We start from the raw sequence: 27,513 nt of genomic DNA, 5'->3' as shown, positions 1-27,513 counted from the left end.
ACAAAAACCTGCAGCCACAGGGGTTCACCAGGACCGAGTTTGGAAAACACTGATTTAAATAATACAAAAGGCTAGCATCTAATAAAAAGTACAGCAATACCCTGAACTACCCTCAGATCCACACTTAGGTAACAAATCCAGCTTCAAATTCATGATTTCTTAACCAGATCTGAATAACACATACTTTGAAGTTTCTTTCGTAGGCTGCTGAAAGTTTTAAGTTGTCATTCCAGGTAGCTTTAAACAAAATATAAGCATGAGAGTTGATCAATCATTTTTTATATTGTATGCATTATAGGGAGTTCCATACATGCACTATGCAAGACTTTGTGAGTTTATTGAAATAGATAGATTAAGCATTCATTTCCAATAATACCTCCAAATTACTACACCTGCACATACAGTAAATAGTTACTACTCCTTCTCATTATGTACTCCAACATATATTTTTGTTAATGGATGTCCAAGAGACAGCATGTCATCAGAACTGTGACTTTTTTGCTGCTGATCATTGATTCCACAGAGGTTGATTTTCCTTGGAATTGCAAGTTTTTGTTTTCCTCTACTCCATTTTCAACTAGCTATATCTCAATTTTAATGTTAATTTTAGATTTTCATGACTTTTTTGTTCATCACTGAGATGACTTCAATTTTACTATTGAATGTAATTTGTGTATTGATGCTCTTTATGTAATTGTTAAATAGTTAAGTATTTTTTTGTGAATGCATATATATACTAACATATACTAACTCCTCGTTAGTATAGTGGTGAGTATCCCCGCCTGTCACGCGGGAGACCGGGGTTTGATTCCCCGACGGGGAGGTCAACGTTTATAGGACGGAGTGGTGGGTCTGAGGCTAAGGATCTGCGCTGGTATCCCGAAGGTTGCCGGTTCGAATCCCTGTCACTGCCAAAAGAGATCCTACTCTGCTGGGCCCTTGAGCAAGGCCCTTAACCTCTAATTGCTCCAGGGGGCGCTGTACAATGGCTGACCCTGCGCTCTGACCCCAAGGGGTATGCGAAAAAAAAAAAAAACCTAACACACTGTTGTAAGTCGCTCTGGATAAGAGCGTCTGCTAAATGATGTAAATGTAAATGTACTGTATGTGCAACTAAAGCACTCTGAACCTTTATTATGTTTATAGGAGTATGCAAAAATGAAATGGTTTGATATGAACCATACACTTACAAGACTGTTTTTCCATTTGCCAACTCTAACATTAGTTCCATTACTTCATTATGTTGGTTGATTAGAATAGCAACACTGCCTAACAACAGTACAGTTTTAATGACTAATAGCCATTTGCCATAGCATTGAATCCTGAATGCTTTCTCACTTTAAAGTAAAAGAACAGGTTCTCTAAATATAATTTTTGGTTAGATTGTTACCATCATATTATGTTTTGTCATGCATGCATGTTAGAGAAACACCTTCCGGGCTCATCCAAGGTATGCAAGGTATGCAAGGTATGCAATACACCTTCTGAGGCAAGAGGGTGTGCTGCCACTAACAATATCATCACTTTTCTCTTCTACAGCAGTGAGAAGACATCCCCTTGAGGGCAAGTAACCCTAACCCTTACTGCCAGAGGGCTGCAAGAATCCAACAACTCTGAATGATGGCATCTCACTTGAACTTACTTGAGGACGGAGCTCTTCCATTGTGACCTGCTTTTATAAACCAACCCTTCTAGAGAAGCCAGGAAGTATGTTTACGTTAGATTTTGCACCCTCATCGGCCTATTTGTTTGTTGTTTGACACTAGAATTGAAATGGGCAACCTGGCTGGTTAAAGTTAGTCAGTGTTCCTTCCACCCACCCACAGTTTACTTACCTATTGTCAAATTAAAATTTGCATTAAAAATAACAGCAAAAGGAATCTAATCAGCAGAGCAAATACTTAAATACAAAAATATTAAACAACACAACATTAAACATATGGAGTACATAGCAAACCCCGAGGAAGAAGTTGTCCCTGAAATTCATAGTTCTACAACTGCACGTTGCTGGCCTAGCCTTCTGTACCTGGTACATCATGTCACATTCCTAAACTGATGGGCTTTTTAAATGGATGATTTTCCTGTTTTGGAATATTTAAGTTATTGCTTATTTTATTTTTATATTTAAGTGTTTTTATTTGTTCATGAGATTCCTCAAGCTGTTCTTATTAATACTTATTTTCATTTCCGTATTTCCAACTTCTGTTTACGTTTTTGTTTTGTTGTTTTTGGACAGTGTAACATTTCAATAATTATAATGATGATAAAAACATTATTTGCATTTTATGAGACCATGTAAATTAAAAAGTTGGATTGCAGACTCAATAGCTTAGCTAGCTGTCTGGTGCCAATTCAATTGACAATACATTGTCCACAGAGTCCATAAATAAGTCTATCCAAAGTAATTGCTGATGCTTGATTAAAGAATGAGATAAAGTGTACTTGTATAAAAGATTAGGCCGATGGAAATGTCAACGTGATGAATTACTTAACAAAACAATGACCGTCAAAAAAGTAGTAAATCTGTGTCTCTCAGATTACGATGGTCCAGCAAACACAGTTGTACAACATAAGATTCGGCCAATTAATAATTTCAGGAGCAACTCTCTTTCATTAGGGTGAAAACTCTATAAAAAAGGCAATAAACCAACAGTAACATGGAATGTTAAATTACATAACTGGGTTATGGTGTTACCTTAGTGTAACATACACTGTGTCAAATAATACCAGAAGGCCTATCATTTCCACAAACTGAAACAAACGGGTAACCACCAGAAGGAAATGACGATAGCATGCACATTCACAAGAGATACGAAAACAACAGAAATCATTGAACTCATTCATTCCAGAGTCAGAGTGGGAGTTAAACATAAAAATCCTGAAGTCTCATTCCCTTCAGCACAATTTCAAACGACTAAAACTTTATAGGATTTTTCAACAGAATGATGAGAGATCTAATGTTTTAATGAGATTGAGCTAACTTTTGATCTCAAAATGTGTAAATCTCACCGAATGCAATAATCTTCATGTTTAATAGTGAGGATACAGAATAATAAATAAATATATTTCCTTTTTTGTCCCACATTCAAAACAAACTAGAAATAAATGTGGTCATTTATTTGTATTAAGTTTTCTGTTTTAGAAAGTTAAATAAATTCAGTCATTTTCTGTTAATAGGCCACATATCAATTGTGATTGGATGCTTTCGTCATTTTCTCCTGGTAGTTACCAGTTTCTTGGATGTTTTAGAACAGACTGCCTCTTTTGTATTACTTGAAGTGGTTTATGTTTGACACAAGATAAAAGGTAATACTATAACTCAGTTGTCTGCCCTAATCTAACATTATGTGTCACTGTTAGTTTACTGTTTATGTTTCATTTTTCTTTCGTCAAAGAGAGCTGACCCAGAATTATGTAGGTGGCTGGCTCTGATATTCCACTCTTGTCCATTGCTGGTCCAGCCTGCTATACCTTGTACACCATATCTCATTCTTAAACCTGCATGGATGTTTTGCTTGTTTGTATTATATATATATATATATATATATATATATATATATATATATATATATATATATATATATATATATATATATATATATATATATATATATATACAGTGATCCCTCGCTATATCGCGCTTCGTCTTTCGCGGCTTCACTCCATCGCGGATTTTATATGTAAGCATATTTAAATATATATCGCGGATTTTTTGCTGGTTCGTGGATTTCTGCGGACAATGGGTCTTTTAATTTCTGGTACATGCTTCCTCAGTTGGTTTGCCCAGTTGATTTCATACAAGGGACGCTATTGGCAGATGGCTGAGAAGCTACCCAACTTATTTTCTCTCTCTCTCTCTTGCGCTGACTGTCTCTGATCCTGACGTAGGGGGATTGAGCAGGGGGGCTGTTAGCACACCTAGACTATAGGGACGCTCGTCTAAAAATGCTGAAAGATTATCTTCACGTTGCTATCTTTTGTGCAGCTGCTTCCTGAAACGACATGCTGCTCGGTGCTTCGCATACTTAATAGCTCAAAGGGCACGTATTGATTTTTGACTGTTTGTTCTCTGTCTCTCTTTATCTCTCTCTCTCTCTCTCTGCTCCTGACGGAGGGGGTGTGAGCTGCCGCCTTCAACAGGTTTGTGCCGCGGTGCTTCGCATACTTAAAAGCCAAACAGAGAAGAGCAAACAAATCAATAGGGCTATCTCTCTGACATCTGCTCCTGACACGCACACCTTTGAAGAGGAAGATATGTTTGCATTCTTTTAATTGTGAGACAGAACTGTCATCTCTGTCTTGTCATGGAGCACCGGAACTGTCATCTCTGTCTTGTCATTGAGCACCATTTAAACTTTTAAAAAAGAGACAAATGTTTGTTTGCAGTGTTTGAATAACGTTCCTGTCTCTCTACAACCTCCTGTGTTTCTGCGCAAATCTGTGACCCAAGCATGACAATATAAAATTAACCATATAAACATATGGTTTCTACTTCACGGATTTTCTTATTTCGCGGGTGGCTCTGGAACGCAACCCCCGCGATGGAGGAGGGATTACTGTATATATATAAAAATATATATATATATATATATATATATATATATATATATATATATATATGTATATTATATATTATGATAGAAACCGGGGTGTCAGCGAGCCCCAAACCCCAATACGAACACACCAAGAGTCCCGTGTTCAAATAAAGGATGTTTTTTATACACCACAATACCTCCAATGTAATACAAGCAGAGATTTTTCCCTCACCACTGCACTACCCTCCTCCAATTGAGTGTTGCTCTCTGTCCTCCCAGCTCCAACTTGCCTGAATAAAGGAGTGTGGTCCCTTTTATTAAGGACCCGGGAGTACTTCCGGTGCCAGGAATGCTGCCTGTTGGAAGTACTTCCGGGTCATGCTGAAGTCCCACACAGCAGGGAGCATGTCTCCCTACAGCGCCCTCTTGCAGCAAGTACTGACCCCATCAGGGCTGCTCTGCTGGACTACATCTCCCAGCATGCCCTGCTGGCTCTCTACTGGGCAACGATATCTGGGGCTGCAGCCATCTAGTGTGCTGGGAGAGTGAAAGTCCCTAGGGACATCTTCCACTTCCGATGGGCCATTCTTTCTGGCCCTTTTTTCTGGGTCTGATCCCCTTCTCCTTGGGATGCCTGTCCAGCTTGTGTGGCATTTACAATATATATATTGTGACCGGCGCTGCTCAGAAACATGGCAGTTATTCAGAAACTCCCTCTTACACAGTGTTTTAATAGGAAATAAACACTCTCTTGCACACTCTTCCTCCTCCTCTATGTGGGATCAGTTGCAGGCTTGCAGGTGGCTTCGAACATTTAAAAGATCGAGCTGCACCCATCCTAATGTCTCACTCTCCTGTCCTCTCTCCCCCAGACCCTCTCTGCTCTGGTTGTTGCTCCCAAGCTGAAGAGGAAGACTTTGTGTTCTTTTGACCTGGAGTAAGGGGCCGGGCCATCACATTTGACAGCTGTTTCCTGTGAGTGTAGATTTCCTCTGAAAGGGTCTTGTGTTTGTATCTGCCAGCGCAGCAATAAAGTTTTTACTCCCTGGAAAACCTTCTCGGGCAGCACGGTGGCGCAGTGGTAGCGCTGCAGCCTCGTAGTAAGGAGACCTGGGTTCGTTTCCCGGGTCCTCCCTGCGTGGAGTTTGCATGTTCTCCCCGTGTCTGCATGGGTTTTCTCTGGGTGCTCCGGTTTCCTCCCACAGTCCAAAGACATGCAGGTTAGGTGGATTGGCGATTCTAATTTGGCCCTAGTGTGTGATTGGTGTGTGGGTGTGTGTGTGTGTGTGTGTCCTGCGGTGGGTTGGCGCCCTGCCCGGGATTAGTTCCTGCCTTGTGCACTGTGCTGGCTGGGAATGGCTCCAACAGACCCTGTGTCCGGATTAAGCGGGTTGGAAAATGGATGGATGGAAAACCTTCTCTGTTCTCCTGTGCAACTTTGTGACCCAAGCTTAACTATATATACAGTATATATATATATATATATATATATATATATATATATATATATATATATATATATATATATATATGTATGCAGAACCAAATTCCACTTTCACCTCCAGACCATTCCCTCCTAACTTCCGCCTGTTCCCTACTGGACCCTCCTCTCCCTCCCCACCACCTATAAACCCTAAACCCAACCACTTGCCTATCCCTTCCAGTCACTTTTTGGACTCAGTTCTCATAGACTACTCGGTGACAAAACCACAATTTACTAAGAGAATATAAAAATATATGGGGTGGTTCCCCAAGCCTTTTTTGTGTATCTTGTGCTTCTTTCACATCTGTGTCTCATATGCTATGCTAGTCTGAGGATTAATACATTGGCCTCATTTTCTTAATGCTTTTTTTTCAACTTGCCTTTAGGAGGGAATTCAAATTGAGGTTGTACTTGCTCAAGTAATGTTTTGTTGAAAGGTCAGGATTTATGTCATTAAATTTAAACTATGCCATTAAAATGTTATGATTCAGTGTGTATTTACTTCACGGTTTATGTATTTATTTTATAATTATATGTTTTAATGTTAGATGCGATTAATCACAATTAATTACATACTATTATAGGATTATTTTTTTTTATAATTGACATATGTATGTATTTAGGTGTATTTCTGTCCATTAGACCCCTTTCGCTGCTTTGTTAATACATATTTTCATTTTAAGTATTGCCAGCTTCTATATATGTTTTTGCTTTGCTCTTTTTAAGCAGTACATTTGTTTGAGAGTTAAAATTATTTGTCTATTGTGCAATCATTTTATAAAGAAACTGTAACATTTCAGTAATAAGAACAGTGATGATAAAAAAGACATAAATTACATCTTATGAGATCAGGTGAATGAAAAAGTTGAATTTCAGACTCCTTGGTTAACCAGCTGTGTGGTGCCAGTTCACTTGACAATGTACTGTAATATTTTATTATTCTTGAATTCATGCCATCCCATCTGCACTTGAACGGTTTTTAAACAGTTGTTACTTGATATATTTAAATGTTCTGAATTGGCTGCCTTTTGTAATAAATGGTACATAGATATCTACAGCTGTGTTTATGCATTGTATTTGACGGATACAGTAGCTGGACGTGATTGTGTCATAAAAAAAGAATAGCAAGATCAACAACAAAGTAGCACAATAGACTACACAGCTCCAGGAGGCTTGCACTCTCTTCAGTGTCTGCATTTGCTTTTCCTCCACCTCTTCCCTAAGACACATCAGTTAGGTTAACAGGTGATTCTAGATTGGACAGGTATGCTGTTGTGCAAGTGTGCAGTATCATGGACTGGCACACCATCCAGGATTGATTCTTACCTTTGAACCTGATGCTGTCATGAAATTATTTATTCACAACCTTTTACTGGACAAGACAAGAAATTTTAATGAATTTTTTATCCAAGATTCAGATTCATGGTCATTGATCGCAGGGACTTAGTGTCGGCTCCCCAGGATGTGTTTGCTAAGGAGAGTATTCCTGCTGTATATCTTCTTTTTGAGTTAAAGAATATGCTCTTTAAAAGAGAGTGTCCTGTCGAGGGTGATGCCTAAGTAAACAGGATGTTTGGTTCCATCTGATGTCTAGAGTTGTGTTTGCTTGTCTGTTGTCAAGATGGGAGATACAGACCTGTGTCTTCTCTGGGTTGGCATTAAGGAACCATTTAATGTAATACTCTGAGAGGATGCTGAGGGCATTGGTAAATCTCCTTTGGATATCTTGGAAGAAAACAGACTGGGAGGCTAAGCAGAGATCGTCTGCGTAAATGAACCTCGTAATGTTGATGAACACAGGCTGGTCGTTGGTATAGATATTTAACAGATTGGGAGCCAGCACTGAACCTTGAGGAAGTCAGTTTTTCCTGATTCCTCCAATGACTCTTTTTACCATCCATTTCTATGTAGAACCTTCTGTTGACAAATAGTGACTTGATTATATAAACCAATGGAATGTTTTGTATGGTTCTAGCACATTTCAGAAGAAGTGCTCTGTGGTTCACTGTATCATAGGCAGCAGAAAGATCTACAAACACTGCCCCTGTAATTAGTTTCCACTCAAATGTAAATGTAAATGGATAATATTTCAGATTCAATACTGAAGTCCCACTACTAGCAATTTACATTCACCAGGGGCTGTTGATTTTACAGCATAATTATGATCATGTGACAAAATGCAAGGAATGTTATATTTTCAATACATGCTCAAATTTAAAAATTATGACACTTTTTTAAAATGGACATTATTATTACCAGCTGTTATATTTCAGCAAACAAAAAAAATATTAAGAGCAACACCATAAAAAAGAAGACAGAGATTCTTGTAAATAAACACTACGCTTTATTCCAAATGTTTGTGGCACAAGGTTTGTTTATTACAGTTTTTTCAGTTTTATTGATTTTGGCATCACATTGCAGAATAAACGAACACCGTTAAAGTCTGCAAACCAGCTGCAGTATTTTTCAGTTATGACTATTCATTGGTTATGTGAGCTTATTAACTCACTCTTTTCTGATAAATTAGTATACATTGCATTTCACTTTAATAAATGTCTTGTTTGAAAAACATTATTGACCAGAAAAATAAAAAGCGCACATTTTCAATAATTTAAAGAAAAAAACAAAACACTTCTCTTGCAAACAAGACATCCAGAACTCTCATTATTTCCCAACTAAAGTTAACTGCTAGCAGGTTAGCCAGCTACTCGCTCGTTTTCCTGGGCAATCTTACTTTACTGTGAATAGTTAAACTCTGGTCTAAAGCTACTACAGCCCCACACAAAACTGACATTAGATTTATATATTAACTACTCACAAAAACATTTCAAGTTTTCTAAGGGCCTTTTTGCAACATAAAAACCCAACAGCCCTTTGTTACTATTGGGAATTGACAATGAGCACAAATATATAAGTTTACAGTGAATTCATTTTCATAGAAACAGTGTAAAATCAGATAGAAGCTATAATTATTATGACCAAAAATGAAAGTCTGACCTGAAACTATACAATGCAATGCCACTAACTTAACATGCTTTAAGCTAAACTAATTTTAATTGGAGACCCTGATGACGAATTAAGTGTCCTGTACATAACATGACGTGCAATTATAATTGGGAAAAATCTTATTCTGAAACCCAAAAGCACACTGCAGAGATGTGTAAGATTACCATATTGAAGCAGGCAGGAAGTTAAACAGTTGCAGAAGTGGTTTACTAATATGACCACCCCCAAAGAAAAAGAGTAATAGTACTTTCCAGGTCTTCAGGGACATTCTTTTAGTTTTAAAGGCCAATTCACTCATTTTTTCCTGCCCATGAGTGTGCTGGGAAATGTGAGATAATAGATTCATGAAGAAAACAACCTGCTCTATTGTAGTGTGGCACAGGTCAGTTACTATGGTGTCAGTAGTGGGATGCCCTTCACTGTAAACTGTGACAAGGAAAGGGAAAATAATGTACATAATGTTGAGTGACCATGCTTACAAACAAGACACAGTGACTTTACTTCTCCTTACTGAATATGGAGCACTAGCATTTGTTCAGTCTGCAAGAACGTGGGGTACTTGGTTTTCTACTTCGTATGAAGGGAAAGGATCTGGATGAGCAATCTGAGAAGGGCATCGTATAAACTTTCTACTGTAAATGTATCATTGTAGCATACCAGAATTTTGATTCACATTTTTACAAAATTCTGAAGGATTATGAAGCCCTTCTGAACTCACTAAAACCAACTTAACATTTTTGGATTCAAGCCACTGGCCTCAGGTTTTTCATAATATGGTGCAGCTTATTGAAACATGATGCTTATTAAAGCACTAAATGCCTTGGCTGGAACAGTTTAAGGTACGTCTAGGCAGTATCATGTAAACATGGCTGAACGGTAAAAAAGTACAATATCTCCTGAATGTTAAAAAAGGCACCATATAACCTTTGTACAAAAATATGAATATAAATTTATTTTAACGTGTAAAAAGGCACAGATTACTCTTCACAAGTACATGCACTACTTGTAGTTTGAGTTGTTCACTTTACATCTGGACAAAAATGCAATTATAATAAACCATTTTCCTCAAATATTTAAATGTGTTCAGTGGCTACAAAAATGGAAGATTCATTATTAGAAAGAAAAAAAAGTCACGTATATTTGAAAATGTGAGTTCTAAACAAAAAGTTTTTCATTAGTTTTAGTACAATGTTTAGTACATTTTTTCATTAGTTGAAGTTTTGAGGATGTCTGCAAGAATGCAATGTCTACTCAAAATAAAATAAAAAAATCCAAAACCTACACAAGCAGAACAAAAAATATACATTAGCCACTGAGGTTTGCCGTTTTATTTTTTTAAATCTTAAGAGTATTCAGAGAATTTAATTTGCTTCCATTTACACATAACCCTTTGTAATTAATTCATAACATTTATTGCTTTAAATATAGATGCAATAGAAATCACAGTGTAACTGGAACACCAAAAATTCTTTCATTAAGTTAAAAGATATTAAAATAACGCACATTATGTGCACTCAACCTAATCTGGACTTTTTTGATGTAGGATTATACCAATTCATAAATTAACCTGAACTCATCACAGGGTAAATATAGACTATATATTTATATATCTACCGAATCTGAGGTGGCCCTTGAGTCTAAGCTTAGGTTTTGGGAAATTATATACTGTATACAATAAAATTCTCTCTCTAGAAAACAGGGCTCTCAGCAATTTGTGCAAATAGGTCATGTCCCCTTCATGAAAAAAATCAAGAAAAATAACAATTAAAAAGCATTTCTATTTTAATACTTTTAATCCCCTCTTATTTTCCTCATAAAAAAACAAGGCTCTCAACAATTTGTGCAAATAAATCAATTCCCCTTCATGAAAAAAATCAAGAAAAATAACAATTAAAAAGCATTTCTATTTTAATACATTTAATCCCCTCTTATTTTCCTTATAAATAAATATTTCAAAATAAACTCTTTCCCAAGAATATTCAACAAGAATTAGATAAACATGTCAGAAAGGTGAGATGACAAGATAATCAATACAATCAACACACAAAGGAGATCAGTTTAGTTCAGGGTTCAGTGTGTGTGAGTGTGTGTCGATTATTTACTCATTTTTCACCATATAAGTTTGTCTAGGACTCCTCACAAATTTTTTTTTTTGTTTTTCATGATAGTAATAAACTTATTTTTAAAATCACTCTGTGACCTAGTTCAGATCTATGCAAAGCACTAGGATTTTTGTATTTGCTTATATTTATTTGGTATGGTAACTATTTTTTTTCTTTTTCTCTCAGTATTATGTTTCCATATTATCATTGTAAAGTCTTATTAAAATGTAAAATGAAAGCTCTTCTCTTCCAGTAAACTGACAGATTTGTTAGTAAGAGCCTGACTATCATTGACAAGTTTATAACCAAATAAATCCATTGTAGAACCACAGACATTCTGAACAACCTGAACCACTTTGAAAGGTATACTGAACCTCCATTTGTCAAACTGTTCTGAAGATTTTTTATGTGTCGAATACACACCACTGCTGCCCTTATCAACATCTGTGTTTCTAGTAATCCAGTCTTTCACCTCTGATGTAAATGGAATTCCAACAAATCTGTACATTTCTTCTACGTTTTGCATGGGGAATTGGGCTATATCCTCATAACGGGCCAGCATATAACGATTCTTTAACCAAGATGGTTGACTCAAGCCGAGCACTGCTGAAAGTCTGATATTATCACAGCTGTTTTTTATTTTTATTACCTCCTCATCTTCTATACCTTCATTTTCATTTTCTGCCCACTTCTTAAAGCTGGCATATTTATTTGAAAAAGCAACAATTCTGGATGCTAAGACAGCTCTTGGGTCACGTACGAGTTGGATTATTTTGATATCCATTCGAGGATCTTCAATCAAAGTACGCATTGATTCAAGTAGGCGAAGCCGCACTGTTTTGATGGCCACATGAGCCTTCGTAAGGCAAGTCTCTGCAGCTAATGTCAAGTTCAGAGCAGCACAGCGTCTGTTCTTGCAATGGTACCTCTCAAAGACTCTCTTCACTATAGGAGTGCACACTGGATCTTCACAAAGTGACTTGCTGGACCATCGCCGAAACAAAGAAGTTGTGATATGCTCTTCTGGCGCTGGAACTATAAAGTTTTCAAACATGTGGAAATCACATAGAAAAAGCTGTTGCAAAACTTCCTGGTAGACAACTGAAGTAGCAAATTGATTTGTAAACCCTGAATCAAATGTTACTGTGTTTTCCACATGCCACAAAGGCTCAAAAAGATAAAATGTATTGGTCTGTTGATTGAAAAACTCGCCAACAAAAGAGGATCCAGTTCTTGTTGAAGCCAGAAGAAGAATATGCTTTTTTGGGGTGGGTATATAATTTCCTTGTTGATCCTGGAAACGAAGAGTGTAGTTATCCAGGCGGTCTTTGAATCGTTGGAATGCAGAGTCCAATTCACTGAGGGACAAGTAGGAAGAATTCTCTTTGTACATAATGTTAATGGATTCATTGTACACAACGGGAGACTGTGGGGCTTGCCTCAGTGTAAGCTTATCTGATACTCTGTTTAAAATAAATAAAAAAAAAACAAACAGAGAAGAATGTTTTATAAATTATATCATATCATTTTCTAAATATAACACTGATCATGATAATCATTGCAAAACATGAACAGATGTATCACTTTTGACACAAATTAGTAATTTGTCTGAAACCTGTATTTTTTACATTACATTTGCATGATTGCAAAACAATTAACTGACAACACATACATATTTCTTAAACAATTATTCTAATCCAATGATAGTCCAAAAGGGTGGTTATCTGGAAATACAGGAATGGGTGTAAATAAGGTTTTATTTTTCAAATTAAGACAATCTAGATTTTAAATAAACAAACATTCCTTCCTTCATCCACTTCTAACTCATTTAGAGCAGAGCCTACTCACACTCACAGAAGCATATTCACTCACAGTGAGAAAGCTGTCAGTTAACTAATTATGAACATTTATGGAAAGAAAAGAATGTGCAAACTTCATGCATAAAAAGCTAATCATTCTAACCTCTGTGACATTTTTCATCCCTATAAATAAACAGATTGCTTAGAAATAGTACATTCATTAATAATGCTTGCTGTGGTTAATGTTTTTTGTCCATCTCCCAATAGGACTAACCCCTATAAATAACATTTCCAGTGTTGTACTATTCTACTACACTAGTATAAACATTATGATCTGTAAGTAAACTAATAATCAGTTGAATGACCAGAAATAGAATTCCTTGTTTTGGAACTACAGACTGGGATATCCTGCAGGGATCACATAGTGAGAACATTGAGGAAGTTGTTGACTGCACTACTGACTACATCAACTTCTGTATGGACATTGTAGTTCCAGTAAGAACTGTACGCTGCTATGCTAACAACAAGCCATGGATTACAAGTGACATCAAGGGCCTTCTGAACCAGAAGAAAAGGGCTTTTAAAGGCGGTGATCAGCATGAACTCAAGCGCGTGCAGAAGGAACTCCGAGTCCAGCTCAGGGCGGCGAAGGAACAGTACAGCAGAAAGCTGGAGCAGAAGTTGCAGAATAACAGCATGAAGGAAGTGTGGGATGGGATGAAGATCATCACTGGCTGCAGCTTGAAGTGAGGTGCCACCATCGAGAGAGATGTGAAGAGAGCAAACCAAATGAACAACTTCTTTAACAGGTTTGACCACCCTAACCCACTCTCACTCTCACCTCGGAGTACTGCACCCTCCACACATCCTTCTGCTGATACCAGCATAGGAGAGACATCCCCACCCATAATTACAACAGCGCAAGTAATCAGAGAGCTGAGGAGACTTCGTGCCAGCAAAGCAGCGGGTCCAGATGGACTATCGCCACAACTGCTGAAGGTCTGTGCATCGGAGCTGGGGGGTCCTCTACAGCGCATCTTCAACCTGAGCCTGGAACAGAGGAGAGTCCCGAGGCTTTGGAAAACATCTTGCATCACCCCAGTCCCAAAGGTATCACGTCCTAGTGAGCTGAATGACTTCCGGTCTGTTGCTCTGACATCACATGTGATGAAGACCATGGAGAGGCTGCTGCTTCACCACCTGAGGCCACAGGTTCAACACTCCCTCGACCCTCTGCAGTTTGCATATCAGGAGAAGGTGGGAGCGGAGGATGCCATCATCTACATGCTACATCGATCACTCTCCCACTAGGACAGAGGCAGTGGTGCTGTAAGAATTATGTTTCTAGACTTCTCTAGCGCCTTCAACACAATCCAACCTCTGCTTCTTAGGGACAAGCTGACAGAGATGGGTGTAGATTCATACCAGGTGGCATGGATCGTGGACTATCTTAAAGACAGATCTCAGTATGTGCGTCTTGGGAACTGCACATCTGACATTGTGGTCAGCAACACAGGAGCGCCACAAGGGACTGTACTTTCTCCGATCCTGTTCAGCCTATATACATCGGACTTCCAACACAACTCGGAGTCCTGCCACATGCAAAAGTTCGCTGATGACACTGCTATCGTGGGCTGCATCAGGAGTGGGCAGGAGGAGGAGTATAGGAACCTAATCAATGACTTTGTTAAATGGTGTGACTCAAACCACCTACACCTGAACACCAGCAAAACCAAGGAGCTGGTGGTGGATTTTAGGATGCCCAGACCCCTCATGGACCCCGTGATCATCAGAGGTGACTGTGTGCAGATGGTGCAGACCTATAAATACCTGGGAGTGCAGCTGGATGATAAATTAGACTGGACTGCCAATACTGATGCTCTGTGTAAGAAAGGACAGAGCCGGTTATACTTCCTTAGAAGGCTGGCGTCCTTCAACATCTGCAATAAGATGCTGCAGATGTTCTATCAGACGGTTGTGGCGAGCGCCCTCTTCTACGTGGTGATGTGCTGGGGAGGCAGCATTAAGAAGAAAGACGCCTCACGCCTGGACAAACTGGTGAGGAAGGCAGGCTCTATTGTTGGCATGGAGCTAAACAGTTTGACATCTGTGGCAGAGCAACGGGTGCTTAGCAGGATCCTATCAATTATGGAGAATCCACTGCATCCACTAAAGAGTGTCATTTCTAGACAGAAGAGCAGCTTCAGCAACAGACTGCTGTCACTGTCCTGCTCCACTGACAGACTGAGAAGATCGTTCCTCCCCCAAACTATGCGACTCATCAATTCCACCCGGGGGGGGTAAACGTTAATATTATATAAAGTTATTGTCTCTTTTTACTTGCATTATTATCAATCTTTAATTTAATATTGTTTTTTTGTATCAGTAAGGTGCTGCTGGAGTATGTGAATTTCCCCTTGGGATTAATAAAGTATCTATCTATCTATCTATCTATCTATCTATCTATCTATCTATCTATCTATCTATCTATCTATCTATCTATCTATCTATCTATCTATAAAAAGAGAGCTAAAAAATATATACAGTGATCCCTCGCTATATCGCGCTTCGCCTTTCGCGGCTTCACTCCATCGCGGATTTTATATGTAAGCATATTTAAATATATATCGCGGATTTTTCGCTGCTTCGCGGGTTTCTGCGGACAATGGGTCTTTTAATTTCTGGTACATGCTTCCTCAGTTGGTTTGCCCAGTTGATTTCATACAAGGGACGCTATTGGCAGATGGCTGAGAAGCTACCCAACTTACTTTCTCTCTCTCTCTCTCTCTTGCGCTGACGTAGGGGGGTGTGAGCAGGGGGGCTGTGTGCAGCTGCTTCCTGAAAGGACATGCTGCACGGAGCTTCGCATACTTAAAAGCTCAAAGGGCACGTATTGATTTTTTATCTCTCTCTCTATCTCTCTCTAACTCTCTCTCTGCTCCTGACAGAGGGGGTGTGAGCTGCCGCCTTCAACAGCTTTGTACCGGCGGTGCTTCGCATACTTAAAAGCCAAAAAGCCCTATTGATTTTTTTTTTGACTGCTTGCTTTGCACTCCTTTGAAAAGGAAGATATGTTTGCATTCTTTTAATTGTGAGACAGAACTGTCATCTCTGTCTTGTCATGGAGCACAGTTTAAACTTTTGAAAAAGAGACAAATGTTTGTTTGCAGTGTTTGAATAACGTTCCTGTCTCTCTAAAACCTCCTGTGTTTCTGCGCAAATCTGTGACCCAAGCATGACATTCTAAAAATAACCATATAAACATATGGTTTCTACTTCGCGGATTTTCCTATTTCGCGGGTGGCTCTGGAACGCAACCCCCGCGATGGAGGAGGGATTACTGTATTACATAAAACATATATACATTATTCCACAAATCTGACAAAAGAGAAAGCTTGTTATCTTATAATAAATTACCTATTAGTGTGAAGTCATCTTACAAAATATTCATTTAAAAAGCCTGCTCAATTAAATTATCAAGTGTCACTGTTTCTTCTTGGAGACAGATAATCCACTGTGGTGACCTCTAAATGGCAGCAGCCGAAAGAAGAAGTATTTCTCCTTGCTAACTAATGATAAATAGAGTCAATGTGAAATTTATGTTTTCTAAAGGAATCTACATAAAACAGTAGTTTTAGAGATAACTAAAGTCATATGACGGTATGCAACTGTGAGATAAAGTTCAGGCCTGATATATCTACAATGTTGTAGCAGATGGTGACTTTTGACATCACAGACCTGATAATTATGAATTGGTTTATAGGGGCTTAAGCCTTGTAATGAGAAACACTAGGGGTGACAATTCTGGAAGTGGATGTATGTTAAAAAAGGAATGAAAGTTAGTAACAATATTGATGTTTAACAAGGAGGAATGAAAGCATTCGGAAACATGTGAAGGCACTCCATACAGAAGGGTATTTTTCAAACCAGAAACCTTTTGGTCAGAGGTATGTAAAGAAAAATAAATACAGCAATTAGCTAATACCTAATGTGAATGTCAGATGACAACTGATGTCATGTAGTGTGCACTCCTGGCAATCACTTCAAAGTAAAACTATGATAACAAAAAAGAAATCTACTCCACAGTGGTGGTGCATACAGAAAGGCAATCCTACTAGCATCACAGTCTTCTTTTTCTTCTTTCGGCTGCTCCCATTAGGGGTTGGCACAGCAGATCATCTTCTTCCATAAAATCCTGGCATCACAGTAAGACTTTAAAATGTAGTTTAATCCAGAAACAAACACTAGAAACATATTAAGCAACCCAAACAAAAAACTATATAAGGATGTAAAGTATCTTAAAACATGGCCAGGCCCATTTCTAAACATTGCAAAATGGCCTTTCCCATGAAATACGAAATGCTAACATGAAAAGAGATAAAATTATAGCTGTGGCACAGGCAGATTAAATAGAGTAATTTTCTAAGGGACAAACAGTGAAGATGATGTGAGAATTCAGTCTGCTGCAGCCACTACACCACAGAGCCTGCCTGAAAAATTGGGGAGGCACCAGGTATCTGTTTGTAATGTATTTCTCTTTGTACAAATCATTGAGATAGTGACAGGAAAGTTATATATAATAGGCTGCCAGTACCCTTTGTAGTGATGACAAAGAGTGAAGTTAAACTGAAAGAGTAGATTCAGAAACATTGAGAATATACTTTCTTTGTTAAGAGTTTGTGTTAGAGTAGATGATTATGAATACAGGAAATGTAAAATTAAATACTACTAATGTGTGGTTCTCTCCAATTTAGAAATTGAATGCTATTAAGTACGGGTAGGAATTACCAGGGACCCCCCCATTATCATAATAGGAAAGTAATACAATTTAAAGTTGACATTATATCATTGGTTATTGCAGCTTAACAAATTTTTGCCTAAAATTGGGAAAATTAAGTCCAACCCACCTAAATACTTAAATCTGCAGAAATGGATTTCAAGTATCATAGCAGTTTTCACAGTAAATACACAATTCACATACAGACATCACCTGACATTACAGATTGGCAAATCATTATGAAATTGTTATATTTGTAAAATGGCTGTTAGTAATAACTGAGATTCAAAGGTTTCACATTTAATAGATATTGTTTGATTATATTTGGATGTGTGCTTAGAATGTTGCAGCAAAATATAAGTATTATTTGTCACAATGAATTATGTACTAAGCTCTCATCAGGGGCGGCTCTAGGCTCGTGGCGGCCCTGGGCAGAGAAAGAATCGGTGGCCCCTTCGCCCGCCAGTGTCAATGTGGTATCTTATGCATGGCGGATGGCCACGTCCGTTGCAGACGTTATAATACTACATATAGCTTACTGCTCCGACTCTAGCGACATTAGTAAATACAGCATACTAATTAACAAGAAACACAATGTTTTTCGGCCACATTGCCGTCAGCTGTGTTGTTATTTTCTCTTTCTGTTTCATATTCAGTATATATTGGCATGGCGGCCCATGGGATTTGGCAGCCCTGTGCAGGTGCACAGTTTGCACATGCCTAAGGCCGCCCCTACTCTCATAGAAATGTGGAAAAACAACTCAGTTCTCAAATACTGAATAAAGTCCCATGGCAATGAAACATGGGGTGATGATTTCTATGTATATAGAAATTTTTCAACCAAAAGTAAGTAGTAATTTCAGCCAAAGTTTCCTTTACACAAAATTATTATAATTATGTGTGAACAGTCAAAAGAAGAGAGACCTATGGAACAAAGTGGAGAACATAGCACTCATGCACTCTTGCCAAATGGTGGAGAAAAATAGTGCCGGTGTACTTCACATTTTCTGGCAATTTTTGTGCATATTAAGATTTCTCCTCCCATTGTTTAAACCTAAATATGTGACTTAAATGTGGACACAACATTTTGTTTTGAAGTATATACAGCAGCCCTAACATTAAACCAATGAGATTCAGTTTTTATATATTACTCTTCAATAGTGATTCACAATCTATGGGAGCACTTAACACTTTATACTCAGCCTCATTTATATACATTTTCTGACACTTTGATTTAACTGGCTATAAGTTCATCATGTTTCACTAAATAGTCATGTTCATCCCCTCAAAATAAAGGTCAGACATTTCTCTTTCAGAAGTTTTACACCTGTACATTTAGTTATGCTCTACACATATGTTGCAGTAGAATAAGTTGCAAAATTCAGTTTCGTTATCACCAAAAAATGCACTTTGAATGTTAATATTAATAAATGTTAATGTTAATAAAACTCTACAAAAGTGTCAGTGACCAGGCCAGAAACACCCAGAAAAAACTTGTTATGAAATATCTAGAAGGAATATTTCTAGTTTTACTGTTTTGAAGCAGTACAAAAAACAGGATTTGTTTTCTCTGCTTTTAAAGTCATCAAATAAGTATCCATAGCATATGTATTGAAGACCAATGGCCTTGTATTATTCTGAAGGGCAGATCTTACTCAGTCAGAATATATATAGTAGGTAAAGAAATTATGATGTGTATCCAAATTACAACACCAATAGTTTCAAGATTCAAAAACATCTTAACAAAAAAATAATAAAACTAATTTCGAAATATAGAGAGTATAATGTGGTGGCATTTGAAAGCTGAAACACCCCTTATTTAGTAGATAACAGTCTCTCCATCAAATTATATACAATCGATTCCACACATTCAAGAAAGACATGTTTGAAGGCAGGTATTGCTGTGATACAATCTTTGGGGGAGGAAAGAAAAACATTGCAGCATATGCAATGTGGTATTTTAACAGCAAACCACTGTGTTTTATTATAGCAATGAGTAAATGAATGATTTTATGTACATTTTTAAAAATATAACATTATTCTTTGGTCCCGCCAGTAGGACCAAAACAATGGGGTTGAATTTAAAGTGTTAAGCTCCATCTACACTACCAGTCAGAAGTGCTTAGAATACCTCAGATTTTCTAGTTTTTCTTCAAATTGAATCAGTTGAAATGCAATGAATGACCTAAAATGGTGAAAATATAAGCAGCAAATGGCTAGAGGTTTAAATGTAAAAATTAGTTTAGCAAAAACTGAAAAAAGGAGATTTCAGGAAATTACAAATGGGCTTCTTCATGGAACAACTTATAGGTTACAACATACAAATGTTCAGCAGCAATTAAAGTAAATTAAGCCTTGCAAGTTGAAGCAAACAATTTGTACAAGTATCCCAACTTCAGTTGATTACTTCAAAACCCTCTGTCTTTCTTAAAACAGTTACTACACCCTCTGAAGTACTACTTGGACACTATTCCAGTGATAATAGCAAGAAAATGGCATTTAACAAATGAAATGAGACAGAGCATTATTACCCTTAGAAGTGTAGGCCTTTCATTTAGAGAAATGTCAGTGAGTACAGTGTCCTATCCAAAGGCAATTGGAAACTGAACGATACTCTAATGGGTAGAGATCTGGCAGACCCAAAATCACAACACAATCAGAAGACAAGTTTCTGAGGGGTCATCAGCTTGTGTGATAGGCACCTCACAGCAGCACAGCAGCTTAACAGTGATTGAAAAAAAGCAAGTCTGAGTTTCTACTGTGGAGTATGCTTCTCCATGAGTTCGGCGAAATCACAGAAATATTCGTGAACTTCTCCAAACTCCATGAAAAGCATTGATGCCAATAAGGAAGGAGGGACTCAGTGGATTATTATGGTGAGATGTTCTTTTAAGTGTCCCTGAGGGTTAGGGAAATGTCTGGCAACTATGCTGGACCAATCATCGTGGGCAAAAATGTGATCTGTGCTATGAGGTTACCATAATACCATTGTGCCTAACAACATTAAAAGGCACAGATGAAATTAATCCCACAAACAAAATGGAATAAATGGACGAGACTATCAATAAGTAAGTAAAAAAATAAATCATTGCACTCCTTTACAATCTTGGAGCACATAATGGCTGTGCCATTAACCAACAGCCTTGAACTGGCTTGATCCACTGCGGCTACTCACACAGATACCCATGTATCTACAGATGCTTCACACTTTTTTCTCCCGTCAAGATGAAACACCATGTAAATAGTAATAAATCTTGCATTATTAATAATTAATTGGAGATCATTCTGGCATGAGAAGAGGAGAGTTAAGGCTTGTTTTGAAATTGAAATTTTAGCTGGGAACATGGCTAATTTTGCATGCAAATTAGCCTTGTGATGCTGGGTTGCCAGCTCACAGAGATCAGTGTTGTATATCTGGTGACAGTACTCATAATATTTTCATTATGATCAGCTAATGCTGTTTTTCTCTACCTTTACGGTCCTGCAACCCAGTTTTGCCATTTTAAATTAATTGAGAACCAACTAGCAGCCAATGCAAACAGCCCCCTTAGTAAAAACAAGTGTGATCAGAAAAGGGTAGGATGGATCCCCCTTCCTTTGTGAAACAAACTCACTTAGAAATGGGAAAACATATTGCACAGCGCTGTCAATCACTTAGGTGACTAACTGCGACCCACTCATTAAACCCAGAGCTCAAGAAGCACTAAGCTAAAAATTCCTCTCAAATTAAAATATTGTTTTTTTTTAAAACACATAATACAAGCGGCATGGACATATGGCTAGAGTACTCATTGGGTCATGATGGCATTCAGTGAACAAGGCCACTGGTGAACAGAGCATATTCATCTATCCATCCAGCTATATCCTAACTACAGGGTCACAGGGGTCTGCTGGAGCCAATCCCAGGCAACACAGGGCGCAAGGCAGGAAACAAACCCCGGGAAGGGCACCAGCCCACCGCAGGGCACACACACACACACACTAGTTTCAATTTCGGATCGCCAATGCACCTAACCTGCATGTCTTTGGATTATGGGAGGAAACCGGAGCACCCAGGGGAAACCCACACAGACACGGGGAGAACATGCAAACTCTACGCAGGGAGGACCCGGGAAGCGAACCCAGGTCTCCTAACTGCAAGGCAGCAGCGCTACTGCTGCGCCACTGTGCCACTCACAGAGCATATTCACTGAAAAAATGATTTTGACTAATTTTGCCAATACATTAGTTCTGATTATGCGATGAGGTGTCTCTTTTAAAGAACCTTTACATAGTTGTTAACAAAGCTCTCTGGGAGTTGCACCTGTCACAGGAATTTCATTGAAGGTAAAGATAACAAGACAAGAATACCAAGCATTTATAAAGAAAAATGTGCAAACATTTATAGGACTAACACCAATACATTACAAGTAAAGTATACAATTATTACAAACTAAAAAAGAAAATGTAACTTTTATGATTTGAAATTGAGCATTTTGTTATTTTTGTCAGAGTATTTTGACAGGCAAATCAAAATGTCCAAATCTGCTAAAGTAAAATTATATATTTTAAATTTATATCCATTTACCTCCAATATGTAAATTCACGGTAACACATCTTACCTTGAAATTAGATTATTTTCCTTTTCAATAATGACCAAAACCACAACGAAAGCTATAAAAAATGTGTATCTGTTCCTCATCCTTGGCCGTTTTTCTGGTACACCTTGTCGCTATCAACGTTTTAGTCATTTAGGGTCCCACCAAACTGCCTCCTGTTAATTAGACAGAGATTCAGGATTTAAAAATTGTGCGCATTGTTCTGTGCCTGATTTATTTCAAAACTGAAGCAGCATCCTACAGAGAGGAGAAAAAAAAAGAGAGAGAGAGAACATGAGAAATATCATCCAGGATTTCATTCATGTCAGGGAAAAATGTGTGGGGGGATTTAGTGGTCTAAAAAATTTTATACATTGATGTGAAATCGCATGTACACTCTCTTACAGCTCAACACATAACATATCTAATAATAATTTAGCACTCATCCCATAAAAGTAAAAAAAATGGAATCCGAGGTGACAAATAGCACATAACAAACTTTACTTTTTTCAAAGAATTGGAGGTGTTGGTGTTTACCATGGATATTTTGGTGTCCTCATTTCTGGTTTATTTAACTATGTTAAAATGTATATTTTGCTGGGCATTACATAACTGCACAAACATTTATAATATGCTAGCTGTGTAAGCCCGTGCTGTAAAAAGAATGTTGTCCTAGAAACTATTGAAATTGTCAGAAAAATTGAAATGTAGAAATGTCAGGTAATTGAAAGGAACGACTCTAGGTATTTCTTTCCTAGGAGGTTTTGTGTTGCCGACATTCTCGCATCGTTTGTGCATTAGCGGCTAAGCAGCTTTGTCTTTCTTCTGAGGTTTCCTTTTGCCAGTGTGCTCGCCTCAATTGTGTATTAGAGGCAGGAGGAAAAATAAAAGGGATACCGTTTTGTTGATGTGCTTGCCTCGCTTCTATTTTAGCCACTAAGTGAGTGACTCTTTCTTCAGAGGTTTCGCTTTGCCAACATGATGGCCTCGCTTATGTATCCTCGGAGGTGAAGCCCTTACCCCGACTCCACATCTCACTTCCGGGCTGGACAGACACACACACTTCCACACGTAGACGTTTATATATAAGACTATGTACAGACAAGTAAATTATCAATATGCGTTACGAACAAGATGTTTAACATAATATTACTTGACTGTAAGATTACTACATTGTAAGAGCTAGTTAAATATAAAGTTAAACTAAAAAGCAACTGCATCACATAAAATATAAGGTGGCATGTGGAAAAGTACCTCCAGGCTTGAGGCTTTGTTGCAGCAAATAAAGTCAGATGAAGCTAGCTGGAAGACCTGATGCACATTTTGTTTAGTTTTATTCATTAGGACCTCAGGTTTCCTGAAATTCGTAAAGACTCTATTAATTTAACATGTGAAGGACATGTAAGTGTTTCAGCGAAACATACAGTTCATTAATTGGTAAAAAGTGAGTGACTATTGGTTCTGTGTGTAATCCACTGAGACCATGGAAACCTCCCATCTGTACACCAGAGGTTGTTGCCTTCATTGAGGACCATATGGAAAGAAATTCATCACAAGTCACTGCAGAGATTATCACAACAGATGGGGTCCTGGCAGCATGTACCTCCTTGCAGGCTACATTTTCACAGTAAAACTAGAAATAAATTGTCATAGAAAAACATAAAAGCTTGACTGTAGTAACTTTGACGTAACAACTTGACTACCTACACAGCTCATTCAATAGTTTCAAATTAGAGGTGACTAAAGATAGGTAAGATGTTTGGGTTAGAAATGGGTTGGCCAGAATGTGCATCCCAACCCACAGAGGTACATCAATTTAATGGGACTCTCTATTTAAGTTATATGCTTAACTAGAGAAATCACTTCTTTCTTAGTCTATTTTTTTAATTTACAGAAAATCCATCCACCAATTTTCTGAACTTGAATTTTCCATAACAGAGGCAGTGGGAACAATCATTCTCAAATAATGAAACTGAATATTTGACTACTGCTGCAGCTTTAATTATGAAATACTTCTCTTAAAGTTTCTTTTTTTAACTCACTCTGTGTTTCCCAGCATGTTTGCCAATAACAGTACCTGTTCATTCAAAAAATATAGTTATTTTAAGTAACAAGTTTCCTAAGGATATTATTTTAATGCCCTTATTGCCCCAACCTAAATGGTTTTAGGAAAATGGAAATACACTGTATCTATTCTGTATTATATAAAAACTGCAAAATGTATGGCTATTTTTACAGGAAACTCAGCACACCAAAACAGTAGGTTGATTCTTTCATTCTGCTTAATGCTAAGAAAATACATTTAAACCTTTGATGGGTAAATTAAATAATACTATTTATCATATTTCTTTGAATACAGCAAAAACTGTTTACAGATGCAATAACTAATTGATAAAGTTGATAATATCAGTCATAAAAAATTCTCAGAAACATATTTAGTTATCAGTTTTTGGCATTAGTTTTTTGAGAGTAGGGAAAATACATATGGCAGAGGTGGAATCCGGAGCAGTCTAATGTTGTGTATGACCCAAGTTCTCAAAAGTGCTGGAACATTTTACTGTAAGAAGACAGTTTTCTGAAAATTGTGGAAAGTTGAACGTGTGGGGCACAAGAACCCATGGCACAGAATGAAAAGGGCTCAGCTGAGTTGTGATGCAACACTGACCTCTCCTCTCTTACCATTACATAAAATAAATAAAATAAAGGTCAGAAATGCATTTGTAATAATGAGATACATGTTTCATGAGTTTATATTGTTTTTAATTTCATTAAAAATCAAAGCCAATTTTAATGGTGTTTTTGTGTGGAATCAACAAATCAACAGCTGCATTCATTTCTCCTAAAATGCTGTTTGAAAATTCTTGTAAACAAGTCATGGTTGGATGGTGAGATATCACAAGTTACCATTGCCAAAATTCCTACAGGATATGAACAGTGGAATCATCCACATGTCTCTTTTCTTGTTCTATACACCCAATTGTACATCATAAATATGTACCTAAACTATGACAAACAAATATTTGTTTACTGCACAACCCAAAACAACCCCTGCCCACACACATTCATTATATTATTTATTTAGCTTATTAGGGAACACATATGCATGACCAAGTGTCATAATAGCCATTAGTATTTCATTAAGAGTTATAAAATAAAATTACCAAACCAGTGCTACAGCCGCTGCTGCAAGGGGTTAGATGAGGCAATCTATGAACAAGCTTGGAAAGTCTTTACATAGATCTCGCTTGTCAGAGAAGTAAATCCTTTACATTGTGGGAAGCTATCAAGTTAAATACCCCACTGTGGCCAGGAAATTAAAGTCCAACTTATTTGTTTCCACCAGCCCAGCACCACCACAGCACTATAGCTAATAGAAATAGTCATAATAGTCATTTTTCATCTAAAGTGAGGTGACAATGTATATTGAATGTAATACAGTAATCCCTCCTCCATTGCGGGGGTTGCATTCCAGAGCCACCCGCGAAATAAGAAAATCCGCGAAGTAGAAACCATATGTTTATATGGTTATTTTTATATCGTCATGCTTGGGTCACAGATTTGCGCAGAAACACAGGAGGTTGTAGAGAGACAGGAACGTTATTCAAACACTGCAAACAAACATTTGTCTCTTTTTCAAAAGTTTAAACTGTGCTCCATGACAAGACAGAGATGACAGTTCCGTCTCACAATTAAAAGAATGCAAACATATCTTCCTCTTCAAAGGAGTTTGCGTCAGGAGCACAGAATGTCACAGAGATAGAGAAAAGCAAACAAATCAATACGCTGTTTGGCTTTTAAGTATGCGAACCACCGCGGCACAAAGCTGTTGAAGGCGGCAGCTCACACCCCCTCCGTCAGGAGCAGGGAGAGAGAGAGAGAGAGAGAGAGAGAGAGAGAGAGAGACAGATAAAAACAAAGTCAAAAATAAATATGTGCCCTTTGAGCTTTGAAGTATGCGAAGCACCGTGCAGCATGTCCTTCAGAATGCAGCTTGCACAGAAGGTAGCAACGTGAAGATAATCTTTCAGCATTTTTAGACGAGCGTCCGTATCGTCTAGGTTTGCAAACAGCCCCCCTGCTCAATCCCCCTACGTCAGGATCAGAGAAACTCAGCGCAAGAGAGAGAGGGAGAAAAGTGTTGGGTAGCTTCTCAGCCATCTGCCAATAGTGTCCCTTCTATGAAATGAACTGGGCAAACCAACTGAGGAAGCATGTACCAGAAATTAAAAGATTCATTGTCCGCAGAAATCCGCGAACCAGCAAAAAATCCGCGATATATATTTAAATATGCTTACATATAAAATCCGCGATGGAGTGAAGCCGCGAAAGGCGAAGCGCGATATAGCGAGGGATTACTGTACATAAACACTAAATGAAAATGAATTCAATAATCAGGTTATGTAGTGTTTAATTTACAAAAAAGTGCCATGCATATGACTTCCTTAATTTAATACTGGTTAACACTGCTCTTGATTAGCCACTTTTTTTCTAACTGGACAGCGTACATTTCCCTGCAGGATTTTTTTTTGCTTGTTTATTCTTTCTTCCACCTACTATTTGTCATGCAGTAAGTTTGCCATTTGCCATATGATCTTCATTTCAATAGCTCTGTTTGTCCTTTTCCGTTTTAGTCTCAAAAGTCATCTCTCTGAATGACATGATCTACGCTGATTTACTGGAAAATCACTTAAGCTGTCTGGTCTGACACATGCAAAACCTTATCTTCTTAAATTCATCTATGACCGATGATTACCTTTTTATCAAATGCTTGTGAAGCTGGTCTCTGCATTTGTCACACTTTGAAGCTCTTTCTCAGAACTTCCCACCACTCCTTGGTTATCTATATAGTTCATATTTGAGCTGTTCAATTAACTGATCCTGAATACAATGCTGCCAGGTAAGATGAACACTAAATCCCACACACAAATATTATTACTCATAATGCCTTTTCCACACTATAAACACCATTGTTACAAAGCACAAAGTGATGGGCTACAAAACATTCATATTCTGCTAACAATTATTCCAAACAGAATAATAAAAGTTGCCGTTCTACTCTGAACTTTTTCTAGCACCTCTTTGTCTTTTTTTGTAGCTCAGAGACCAAAACTATACACACAGTACTTCAGGTAAAACTTTTTCAGTGTGTTATACATAACCTCCTTAAGCATAACCTCCTTGGACTCTACACATCATGTTATATAATCTAACATTCTATTAGCTTTCTTAATGAC

The 27,513-nt window shown here is 37.8% G+C and overlaps 1 protein-coding gene and 1 non-coding gene across 3 annotated transcripts in view; one reads left to right on the top strand and one right to left on the bottom strand.

Annotated features, from left to right (window-relative positions):
* The first annotated feature begins 751 nt into the window (after window positions 1-751).
* On the top strand, window positions 752-823 carry trnad-guc (transfer RNA aspartic acid (anticodon GUC)). Its single transcript has one exon. It is a non-coding gene; the product is annotated as a tRNA-Asp (tRNA).
* A 7,516-nt stretch (window positions 824-8,339) lies between these two features.
* Window positions 8,340-27,513, bottom strand: part of chst3a (carbohydrate (chondroitin 6) sulfotransferase 3a) — a 73,698-nt gene continuing 54,524 nt past the window's right edge. For both annotated transcript variants that reach the window (XM_028795488.2, XM_028795489.2), the window contains 2 exons: window positions 22,304-22,537; window positions 8,340-12,589 (listed from right to left, as the gene is read on the bottom strand). In XM_028795488.2, the coding sequence (XP_028651321.1) occupies window positions 11,347-12,589; window positions 22,304-22,383 (1,323 nt within the window). In that variant the 5' untranslated portion in view covers window positions 22,384-22,537 and the 3' untranslated portion in view covers window positions 8,340-11,346. The remainder of the gene's footprint in view (window positions 12,590-22,303; window positions 22,538-27,513) is intronic.

The sequence above is a fragment of the Erpetoichthys calabaricus genome, chromosome 2 (genome assembly GCF_900747795.2).
Source record: "Erpetoichthys calabaricus chromosome 2, fErpCal1.3, whole genome shotgun sequence".
Taxonomy (NCBI): Eukaryota; Metazoa; Chordata; class Cladistia; order Polypteriformes; family Polypteridae; genus Erpetoichthys; species Erpetoichthys calabaricus.
This window is presented reverse-complemented; position numbering and strand designations above follow the sequence as displayed.